Source organism: Gossypium arboreum, chromosome 3 (assembly GCF_025698485.1).
Source record: "Gossypium arboreum isolate Shixiya-1 chromosome 3, ASM2569848v2, whole genome shotgun sequence".
In the NCBI taxonomy this organism is placed as follows: Eukaryota; Viridiplantae; Streptophyta; class Magnoliopsida; order Malvales; family Malvaceae; genus Gossypium; species Gossypium arboreum.
In genome coordinates, this window is record NC_069072.1 from 124367465 (window position 1) to 124379271 (window position 11807).

General features: G+C 34.4%; 1 protein-coding gene across 5 annotated transcripts; it reads right to left on the bottom strand.

Moving 5' to 3' along the window:
• Nucleotides 1–4185: 4185 nt before the first annotated feature.
• Nucleotides 4186–10892, bottom strand: LOC108489647 (ubinuclein-1). 5 transcript variants are annotated; one of them, XM_053025861.1, is made up of 14 exons: nucleotides 10297–10892; nucleotides 9943–10029; nucleotides 9769–9861; nucleotides 9550–9626; nucleotides 8501–9107; nucleotides 7867–7966; nucleotides 7669–7778; nucleotides 7455–7538; nucleotides 6634–6765; nucleotides 6090–6224; nucleotides 5940–5987; nucleotides 5284–5385; nucleotides 4838–4941; nucleotides 4186–4729 (listed from the first exon to the last, which is right to left on the bottom strand). In XM_053025861.1, the coding sequence occupies exons 1-14, from the start codon at nucleotides 10549–10551 to the stop codon at nucleotides 4531–4533; spliced, it is 2133 nt and encodes a 710-aa protein (XP_052881821.1). In that variant the 5' UTR covers nucleotides 10552–10892; the 3' UTR covers nucleotides 4186–4530. The 5 variants fall into 5 exon arrangements, with proteins under 5 accessions (XP_052881821.1, XP_052881820.1, XP_052881823.1 ...); XM_053025863.1 differs by having other exon boundaries at nucleotides 4571–4729; nucleotides 4821–4941; XM_053025862.1 differs by having other exon boundaries at nucleotides 4589–4769.
• Nucleotides 10893–11807: the final 915 nt, after the last annotated feature.

The following is an 11807-nucleotide window of genomic DNA, read 5'->3' on the forward strand; positions in this document are numbered from 1 at the left end:
ATAGGTTTGATCATTATCGTTTTAAATGTCATACTAATCTGTCTAATAACAAGGAAAAGGGAGACAAGTCAAATTTTTCAAAAAAAGAAGAAATTAAAACCTTGTTGATGGTAGTTCATAACAAGCAAGAGGAGTCACAGAACTCATGTTTATGGTATGTGGATACAGGTTGTAGTAACCACATGTGTGGTAATAAGTCTTATTTCTCTTATCTAAATAAAAACCTTCACACTTCTGTGTTTTTTGGAAATAAGTCTATTGTTGATGTAGTGGGAAAGGGTGATATTAGTGTAAGAACCAAGAATGGTTTTTTAGAAACAATTTCCAATGTTTTCTTTGTGTCTGCTTTAAAAAACAATTTGTTAAGTGCTGGTCAATTGTAAGAAAAAGGATAAGTGATTACGATATCAAAAGTTGTTTGTAAAATTTATGATCCTTCTAGAGGTGCTATTGCAATGGTTCCTATGAGTTCCAACAGGTTGTTTCCATTGGTGATTAATTGTGTTCAACTTTGCTTGATGGTTAAACTAAAGGGCGACGCATAGCTTTGGTATTTCCGCTATGGTCATCTTAATTTTAGAGGTTTGAAGACTCTTAGACAGAAAGAGATGGTCAGTAGTCTTCCTAAGATTGTCATTCCATCCCAGGTGTGTGAAGATTGTGTTGTTGGCAAACAACATCGTGAACAATTTCCCAAAGGAAAGTCTTGGAGAGCAAAACGTGTGCTGGAATTGGTTCATTCAGATATTTGTGGGCCAATAAAACCACCATTTAATGGAGGTAAAAATTATTTCCTTACTTTCATTGATGATTATTCCCGAAAAACGTGGGTTTACTTCTTGCAAGAGAAATCAGAAGTATTTAGTGTATTTACTAGCTTCAGGGCACTTGTTGAAATTGAAATCGAGAAAACCATTCAAGCTCTTCGCACTGACCGTGGTGGAGAATATTGCTCTAAGGAATTTGAAGCATTTTGTGAAAGTCATGGCATTCAGAAAGAGCTTACCACTGCATATACCCACAACAAAATGGCATATTGGAGAGGAAAAATAGAATCATACTAAATATGGTGAGGAACATGCTTACTAATGGAAGGGTCCTAAAATAATTTTAGCCAAAAGCAGTAAATTGGAGCATCCATGTCTTGAACAGAAGCCCAACTTTTGCTATTCAAAACATGACACCTGAAGAAGCTTGGAGTGGAAGGAGACCAACAGTAGATCACTTCAGAATTTTTGGTTGCATAGCTTATACACATGTTCCAGATGCAAAGAGAAAGAAACTTTATAACAAGGGAGAGAAATGTGTCTTTCTAGGTGTAAGTGAAACATCTAAAGCATATAAATTGTTTAACCCTTTAACGAAGAAAATTGTGATTAGTAGGGATGTAATTTTTGATGAGGAGAACACTTGGAATTGGAATGACCAGTAACCTTCTCAAACCTTTGTTGACACTAAAATTGAATATGAAAAGCAATAGCCTTTAGATCGACAGACTCAAGCAACACTTGAGCTTGAGAGTTCACCAAACGATGCTCCAACAACCACTGAAGTAGAAGTAACCGAACCTCGTCCCAGTCGTATTCGACGAAGACCAACTTGGATGGGAGATTTTAAGGTAACTGGCATTGGTCAGATTAAAGATCCAATCATCCACTTTTCCTTATTTGCGGATTGTGGTCCAACAACGTTTGAATGTGTTGTAAAGGAGTCGAAATGGCGAATGGCAATAGATGAAGAGATTGCAACTCTAGAAAGGAATGATAAATGGGAGTTGACTGAGCTTCTAGAAGGGCACAAGACAATTAGTGTCAAATGGGTGTACAAGACAAAGTTGAAGGAGAATGGAAAAGTTGACACGTATAAGTCGCGCTTGGTGGCCAAAGGTTATAAGCAAGAGTTTGGGGTAGATTACAAAGAAGCCTTTGCTCCTGTTGCAAGGCATGATACAATCAGATTGGTGATTTCGCTTGCAGCTCAGTACTCTTAGCCTATCTTCCAGTTAGATGTGAAGCTAGGATTTTTACATGATGAGCTCCAATAGTAGGTATTTATTAAACAACCTACTAGTTATGTTAAACATGAAAGTGAAAATAAGGTTTATAAACTAAAAAACGTTTTATATGGATTGAAACAAGCCTCACGTGCCTGGTATAGTTGAATTAAAGCTTATTTCTTGAAAGCTGGTTTTACCAAGTGTCCTTATGAGTCTACTCTTTTTATTAAAACTAGTTATGAAGAGAACATGCTTATTGTGAGTTTATATGTTGATGATCTTATTTTCACTAGAAATTGTAGTTCCATGTTTAATGATTTCAAGAAGTCTATGATGAATGAGTTTGAAATGTCAGATCTTGGTATGATGCATTATTTTCTAGGCATAGAAGTAGTGCAATTAGCTAATGGAATATTTATTTCTCAAAGGAAATATGTTCAAAATATTCTAAATAGGTTTGATATAAAGGATTGCAATCCAACAAGCATCCCCATTGAGTTTGGTTTGAAGTTGAGAAAAGAGAGAAAGAAAGTGAATGGCACTCTTTATAAGCAAATTGTTGGAAGCTTAATGTACTTGACTAGTGCAAGACTTGAATAATGTATTATTTGAGTTAGATTAGTAGGTTTATGGAGAATCCTATTGAGATGCATTTATTGGCAATCAAGAGAATTATTTTCATGTTGGGAATCAGAATTGTCTCATGGTCATCCAAGAAACAATCCATTGTTACTTTGTCAACAAGTGAAGCTGAATCTGTTGCTACAACAGCCTATGCTTGTCAAGCTATTTAGCTGAGGAAAATCTTGGAGGAGCTGAAGTTCAAGAGAATGGAAGCTATAACAATTTTCTGTGACAACAATTCAGCTATCAAACTCTCAAAAGATCTAAAATTACATGGTAGAAACAAGCATATTGATGTGAAATACTATTTTTTTAGAGATCTTAACAATGATGGGGTAACTGATCTCAAGTACTGCAAGGGCAAAGATCAACTGGCTGACATATTCACCAAACCTATCAAATTGTTTTCTTTTCGAAATTTGAGGACGTTAATGGGAGTTTGCACTTTGGAAGATCCTGTTTGAAGAATGGCACCAATAAACTGAAGTTTAAGGAGTTTTTCAGTTTAAAGGATTGTTAATAAAATCTAATTGTTTTCCTTGCTTCTAGGCAAGTAGTTGCTGCACATCAAGGATTTAGTCGCTGAAAATTATAGGTTTATTTTGCTTAGATTTTTTCTCTAATTGTTAAGAGTCCTTTTGCAAGTTTTATTTTGTTAGTGCCTACTTTTTAGTTTTTCTGTTATGTAAAAGCCTACACAAATAGACTCTTGGATTATGAATCAATGCACTCATCATCTTATTTTTCTTTCAGTAAGTTAACAAAAATAATATTTAGTACATTGTCATTAGTGGTTTTAGACTCCACAAACAGGGTCAGGGATTGACAAGTATCTATAGTAAAATATTATAGAAAAAGACAATAATTTTCTACAACTATTTGTAGAATAAAAAAAATACATTACTAATATATCAAATATTAACTCTTTATATATTATAAATAATATATTTGATACCACCATGATGTCATATTAATAGCACTTTCAAGTTCATGAGACAGGTTAATTTCTTATTGTATTTCCATAAGTTTAAAGGTAAGAAAAGGTAAAAGTATCTAATGAGCAGAAAAAATATAAAAATATATTAAATTTAACGACAAGGATTGAGCGGCACTTTATCTTAACCATTAATTTGTTTTGAATTTTTTAAAAGTTATAATTATTTAATTAAAAACTATAAAATTAGTGAAATATATAGATACCTTTGTAATAAAGTTTGTTGTTTCTGAAAGTTTTGATATTTTTTTAATTAAATGCATATCAGATTAACTAATAATAATAACTCACTCAAGACTTCATCAATATAAATAGTATAACTAAATAAAATTAAAGAAAGAAATGTTCCATGCGAATAAATGCTTAAATTTGTGTAATGTTTAACTAAAAAGACAATGCAGCTCTCTGTTGTCTTTTTAAAAGATTAAATATCAAATTTAATTAAAATAATAATACAGACCAACATTAAAAGCTAATTCAAACATTATGCCAAAATAAAAGATTACGAACTTATTCAAATAAATCTTGAGTTCCAATAAAAATTAAATATTAAATATTAAAAGTTACGAGCTTATTTAAATACAAACTAAAAATCATTTAATGGGAAATTAAAATATTAATAACTTTTTATGGATGCAATGAAAACATAAAAATTCAAACTAGTAAAGTTGAGAGATCTAAAAAAGTAAAAGCTAAAAGAGTTGCCTAAGCCTAGAAAATTACATGTGCAGGAGAATATTACAACCTTTTCGCTCTCCTTTTTAACACCAGTTATTGAGGAAAAAAATTTAATTACAAAAATGGAACTCAGAAACAATGAAGCTCTCCGCAATGTAAAGAAAAATAAAATTAAAAAGCTGACAATGTGAGTGTTTATGTTAGCTGGAAAGTTTGATTTCGGAGGAAGATTCATAGGCTATTTGATGGACTTGTTTCGGTCGTTGCTGCCCTGTTGCAGAGGTAACTTTTCGGGCCGCATATGAGATTCATCCAACTGCATTTCTGGTTTCCTTTTTACCTTTTTCTTTGGCAGTGAGGCTACTGCCACCTTCATTTCATCGTCCATGGCACTGCTTGAAATCCCCTTTAATTTATCCTGTTTCACTCTGTCAAAACTGGAATCATTTGTTGGACTCAGAACCGGAACAGCAGCAGCTGCAGTTGTGTGCGAAGTCGATGTATTAGTTGAAAGTAAAGCTTGAGTACCGGAATCACTACCAGACCTCTCTCGTATGTGCTGCGATTGTGCACTTGAGACAGAGTCCACTCGAACACTCTCCTCCGGTCCTAGTGTCAACATCTTTTCCCTCCTCATTTTCTCTTGATCCTTTTAAAAATGACCAAAAAATTGAACACAATAAGCAAACATCAATCAACCTGAGAGAAATCAGACAAAAGGAGAATAAGAAACCAAGAATCAATAAATCAGAGACCCATCAACTGGCAAGTACACCCGGTACTAGTTCATCTGAGAATCAAAACCCTAACAATAATAGCAAAAATGGGCTCAACCCTAAGGAAACTTCAAAGCTCACAAGTACATAAAAGCTTTGAGATAGATTGCATTTAGTCTGCAGAGAACTTGCCACTTAAATTGAAAACTTATGCACACGAGTTAAATAAAGTATATATACCGTAACGAGGGCAAAATGACCAGAAGCATGCATACCTTGCGTCTATTGTATCTTGCTCTCCGCCTTTCTTTCGCCCTACAAATTGCATGTTTAATCTCATGGTTGTTCATCATACCATCTGGCCAGAGCTGTGCAAGCTGGTCAAAGATGAACTCCAAATGTAAGATGAAAATATAACAGAAAAAGTAGAACCATAGTCAAGCATTAGGAACAATAATCAATAGCTTTATCACTAACAAACTAAAAGCAGAAGGAACATCTAAACAAAGAACGAAAGACCATTTAAGGTTGACAGCAAGATATGAGCGCCAGAAAAACTACAAGATCAATTAAAATTATTTGAAAAAGAACAATAGTAACAATGTAGAATGGACTCTGTTGTGCAACAAGCAATAATTTTAAGGCGTTTTTTAGGTATAAATAACGGGAATAGAGTGTAATTGTACAAAAAGAAAAGAAGAGATAGGGAAAAACAGAAGAGAAAAGGTGAGTCAAAGGGAAAGAGACAAAGTAGTCTCATGCACGACTCTCATCCAAATGGCAAGAAAATGCTACTATCAAAAGCTATCATGAAACAATAACTGCAGAGACATATTTGTCCACATTCAGACACCTAAAGCCAGCAATATAAAGATTTCTGTTATAATTACAGTAGCTTTGAGAGTAGAGAAAGAATTGATAAGTTCCCAACCTCTACATAAAACTTTCTGATCTGCGGACCAGCATCTTCATCTAATCCCTGCAGGAAATAAAACGATAGAAATGCAAAGATCAGATCCATTACGAATAAGATTTTCCCCAGATGAATTTTGTCAAAAGTCAAAATAGGACATGTGATTACATCAACATAGAGGTCATAAAGTTCACAAATCTTGTTCTCCATCGGTGCATCCATGTTAAATTTTCTTCTAAAAGTTCTTTCTTCAGAACCAATTTCTTGAAAATCATCAGAAGCTCTAGCTTGTGGCTCCAATATCTGAAAAACAATTAAGCATTTTTTTCATCCAGAACAGCAAAATTTTCTAACTTCAGTTGATAAAATAGAGTACTATGAACAAGATAAAAACCCATGATCTTATATACCAGGATGGAGAGAGAAGAATAGTCATGGAATCTACAATGAAGAAGAATCTAAAAAAGAATATTCAATATAAGGATACAAAATGAAGTAAATGTGGGCAAAGTCGCAGGCTCTACATGGAACAGTGTCGGATTTTAATTTTTTTTTTTTTTTTTTTGGTGCTTTTGATCATAAGAAAAGCCAAATAAAAGCAATATTTATTACAGAGAGGGGAAAAAAAGGGTAAAAGACTGTTAAATCAGGAGCAACTAAGAAAGGATAAAGAAAATGAAATAAAGTAAAATTCATAATAATGATGACAAACCTTCGTCTCAAAAGAAGGAATTCTTGTCTTTATCATCTCAATGGCTTCCTTCTTGATCTGTTGAAATCTAGCATCTTTTTCTTGCTTTGCTGTTGGTGACACACCCATACTAATCATGATTTTTAGGTTCCGCTGCATCCAAAATAGTCTCAAAATTCGTAGATGAGTAGTTGACAAAGGTGATTCAAATTGGTAAAACGAATTTATTGGAAAGGATAATCAAGAGCAAACACAAGGATCTAATCTTTCATAAATAAAATATATAATAATACACAGAATGTTTATACGGTTTTGCCCTGTCCAATATTCTTTTACCAGTTCTGCATTTCAAGGCATGGAGATAATAAAAGCAAAGGAATCCTTCCAAAATTCAGAAATATTCATCACATATTTGACAGCCAACAAACAGTCTCTCAAGCAGCAATGGTCAAAATGGGCTGCCTAAAGAACATGGATTTTAACCACAAGCAAAAAATGTCTTCATGATCTGAAAAATTTATTTGCATGATTCAAAACCAAAATATATGCAACAACATTTTAAACCACCATAATTGCAATTCCAATGGTCACAAATAGTCAAATGCAATGCATACAAAAGTTTCTTCACTGAAACAAAAGGAACCACATCACAAGAACTAAAAGCAAATGCCATGTCAGTAGAAAGGGAGATTTAAAAGAAAATATTTCTAGGCTTGGGTGTTTTTGGTATTTTGGCATGCACTACATGGTAATATTCCAAGCCTTTTACAAAAACTAATTAAGTACAAAATGTTGGAATTGTGATTGAAAATTTTTACTCATTCATAAACAAGGGAAGATACCTTAAGTGTTCTTAGCTGTATTAAATGACCAAGGATGCTCATAAGGCGATTTAGTAACTCCTTGGAAACTTTCCCCTGGCTTGCCTGCCACAAATATCAAAATGAAATTGGTAAAACCAAATCTTTCCTGAAGGCATCACACCATTGAAACAAAATTGACAATCTGAAAATGAGTTACTTTACAGGACAAAACATGTCAATAACAATTTCATACCGCTAATCTGGCAACTTTAGCAAGCTTGAGCTTTATTTCTCTAGGCAATCTCCTCTTAATCCCCTGGGATGAAGTATCTGCCTCTTGATTTTCCATAGAAGGTGGCCTTGCTGTGATATTTTAGACAGGAAGGAAAAGGAATATTACTTTAGAAGGAACTATTCATAATTATATTGTACAAGACGCGTACACACTTACATTCTGCAACTATCTTCTCTAGCTCCCTAATGGCCTTTTCAAGCACGGAGCTTTTGGGCCTAAGAGTAGAACCATCCTTTTTCAGCATGTGTGGAGATTTCTGCACATAACATGTAAAACCAAAATCAATATGATAACGATAATATCTAATGCAAAACTAGTTTCTCATGTCTCTGTGATGTTCAATAATTTGGACAGAGCAGAAGCCTCTACTCCAATTTCTTGCAAGACACACGGTGCACACACACTCACAAAGAGAGGTCTAAGTGGTCACTGAACGTTTAGGGTGTTTCCTATAGTCCACACACTATTTAAATGAAATTTGAGGGGCCATAAAAAATTAGCTCAAAATTGTTTCTATTGTCTCCATATCTATGGCTAATAAGAAGCACCATCTTTCAGTTGAATAGATCTCATGTAAATCTATATTAGAGCTTTCTATTACCATAATACATACACAAAAAGCCACTTAATTGCTAGTGTTTCAGATATTGTAGGTTGTTGTTAACAGAAACCGTCTTCATGTCAAAACTCCAACTAGGTTATGCAGTTACTAACTATGACTAAAAGAAACCAGCCAATGGAACAAATTATTTAAAAAAAAAAGTTTGAAGATTTAAAGAAAATAACTTACTGCTGTATGCATAGCATGTATGCCATCAGAAACATTAATGTCTGGCAACTCATGGATGCCATTGTTTTCTCTCAGTCGAATTGATTGTTCAAGCTTATCAACATTGCCGCTTAGTTTTCCATGTTGGGATTTCGATTGAGCGAGATCACTTTTATCATGGTATTTCTGATGCAAAACATCAGAGGATCCAGTTGCATCTTTCAATTTGTTACTGACAACACCTTTTGACTGCAGAAATCCCATCTTCAAATTCTCAATATCCTTGACATCTGCCAAAGGTGCAGAAGTGTCACTATTTGGATCTTTCATATATGAAGAAGAATCCAATGCTAGTCTTGTCGCAGAAGATTTCTTCTTGGAAGAAACACCAGAAACTGGTAATTGATTCAGGACTTTTCCATCCCTGTATTGTTCATCTACTGCAGTAAAATTCTGAGAACTAGAATTATTCTTCCCCAGAGATGGTTCAGCCGTCCCTGCAACCATCTTTGCTGCCTTTGCATGTTTATTTGACACATGACCATCATCACTCTCACTAGGAGGTTTTGCAGCCTCCTTTCTTCGCCGTTTCTTGGGCTGCTGGTTAGGCATTACAGGAGGTTCATTTCTTGAAAGAATGAAAAGAAATCAGTGAAGCAAAGTTAGAGGAAATCCACTACTAATGGACTTTTAACATTAAAAGCTAGAATTTGTAAATGTAAAATAAAGCTTAGCCCACATTGTAATTAGAAACATAAAATAAATATGGAATAAAATGTGCAAGGGGAGCGTGACAACCACTAAAATTGCAACATTCATGCTATCAGGAAATGAAGTCATCAGCCTAACTGTGAATCCAATTTTATTTTTCATCTTCTACCCACATATGTGCCTATTTAAGAGAAAATAGTTCATAAATTAACCCAGCTTTAACCAATAAGAGATGTGTGGTGTACAGTTGCTCCTGGTATGCCATAGGATGCATATGTATAGGCAAGAGGATCCTTACTAAAACTTTGTCACCAATAGGTGGAGAAGCAGCAGAATAAGAACAGTTCAAAGAAACTCACATTTTTTCCAATTTTCCCCTATTAACAAAGAATCCATCATGTTTTATAGCTGAATTATCAACTTCAAAATACTCATCCTGCATAATGAACAATGAAGCAACATTATGAACCAATAAAAATACATTCCGCCCTCCTTGTTACAATAAGAATAGCATAACTACAGTTGCATAAAACCAACAAGACACATAAAAGATAGAAGCAATAGATTTTAGTGTTTACCAGCTCGGCATCATCGATAAAAGAGTCTTCTGTATCATATTGATCATCATCTGGAGTCTCATCCAGTTCTTCCTCATCACTGCTATCTTTACCCTGAAAAAGAATTTCACTTCACATTAACATATTAAAAGTGCAGCTCACAATTCTCGCAAACATAATAAAATATAAAAATACCATGTAAAGACGTTCAATCTTCTCAATAACAGCACTGAAACGATTTGGGGCTGGCTCGTCTTTCTCTTCTTTTACAGCCGTTTGTCCCTGATAATGTCAAACATAATTAAGAACGGGTGAAAAGGGGAAAAAGCAATTACCAAAATTTCTTTCAGTTTCCCACATTTTCTAGGGAACCAAGTAAATACTAACGCATTCAGATATACAATAAAACAAAATTCAAGCACAATTAATTGAATAAACTACAAGAAAACTACTAAGTCAAAATTGGAGTAATCACGCATTTTAAGAACATTAAAAATAAGGAAAAAAAAATAAAAAGTGAAAATTAGGGATTGAATAAGCGGCTCTTACAGGAGCGATGCGAGACTGGAGATTAGGGTGGGCATTCGGAGGCAGCTCAGGTGCCGGAGCCGCCACTACAGACGCAGAAGCGGCAGAAGATCCACGGGCCCGGTTGGCGTCTTTGACAAGCTTCCTCCACGAAACATATGTTGTCTCTCCTGGTCGGAGCTCAACCGTGAAAACTTGCCGGTCACCAGCCTTCATCACCTTGGGTGCGACCACTCCGGAGGGCTCACCGGTACCACCAACACTATTATCTTCCATAATCAATTCCGGGTCGGGTAAAACCCAGTGGGTTGATTTATTTGGGAGCAGAGACGCTGCTGGCCTAGTTTAGAACATTAACCAGGTTTGCTTTTAATGATGATCACATAAAAGAGAGGCAAATGCATCAAATGCAACGAGAGAATTTCAAAAGAAAAAAGAATTGGGAACTTAAGTTTCTGATATTTTCTTTGGATCTTTTTTTTGGAGATGAGATAAGAAATAATGCAATTTCGGTAAATCTTTTGGAGGTTGGGTAGAAATTGAAGCCTTAATTTAGTTCTTTTATTTTGTATTTTAATGATTTTTTTTTTTTACTTAGTATAGTAAAATCAGTATTTTTAATAGAATTTTTGGTGATGTTGTTTAGTAAATTTAGTATCTTCGGTGAAGTTTTTAATAATCCTTTTTGTAGCAAATCCTGTTTCTTCTTATATGCGATCAGTAATTAAATTCAAATTATGTTTTTATATTTTATTTGGATAGTATTAGATAGATTTTAGTAAACAATGATTAAAGTCTCAAATAAATTACAATCACTGAAAGATAAAAATTACAATAAGAACAAGACAGATGTCCAAGAGGCCTATAAATTTAGTATCGCGAAAATCAGAAAACTTTATTAATAAAAAAGAGTTTAGGTCGATGATCATGATACGTAGATCCTCGATGTATGTTTTCACCGCTGTTGCAACCTGAAACAACATATGCGAAAAGCTCAAGAGTAAATCAGGTAACTTTAGGAAGCCTAAAAAAAGTGTAAATAGTTAAGTGTGACCATTACATGCGGGAAAGCAGTTATAATTCTAGTAGATGTCATTTTAATAATCGATGGGCGTGCAGTAATCGGAGCTAATATAGACGTGGAGTATGAGTGTGAGCGGTTCCTAGATATCAAGTTGTCTAAAAAGAAAATTGAATTAAATGAAATGTACATTGTTGAAAGAGGCGTCTCAAACTGGTCACTCCACTACATACAACTTTGGGGGAGATGAATTGATATGCCAAAGTTATGATACTTTCAATGGTAAGAGGATTGTTGTTGCCATACAAGTTTGGCAACAAGATCTATATCATGTATCTTCCTCTATTAAAGTCTTTTGAGATGATCGATACGTCCAGCTAAGGTTCAACAACTCTGGCATATTTGTACAGAGTATTTTGTAGGCAACTCAAGAACCAATCGATGAAGTAAATGATTATTGCTATGTCTGCAAACATGAGCGTAGATACATATGTCGTGGTTAGCACTCATC

Bases quoted from the DNA above. Each gene is read 5' to 3' on its own strand.
- LOC108489647 (XM_053025860.1), bottom strand. From the start codon at position 10,551: ATGGAAGATAATAGTGTTGGTGGTACCGGTGAGCCCTCCGGAGTGGTC. The intron at 5,988-6,089 runs GTAATCACATGT...TATTTCCTGCAG, and splicing joins TTTATGACCTCTATGTTGAT to GGATTAGATGAAGATGCTGG. The intron at 4,942-5,283 runs GTATGCATGCTT...CATTTTTAAAAG, and splicing joins CAAGATACAATAGACGCAAG to GATCAAGAGAAAATGAGGAG.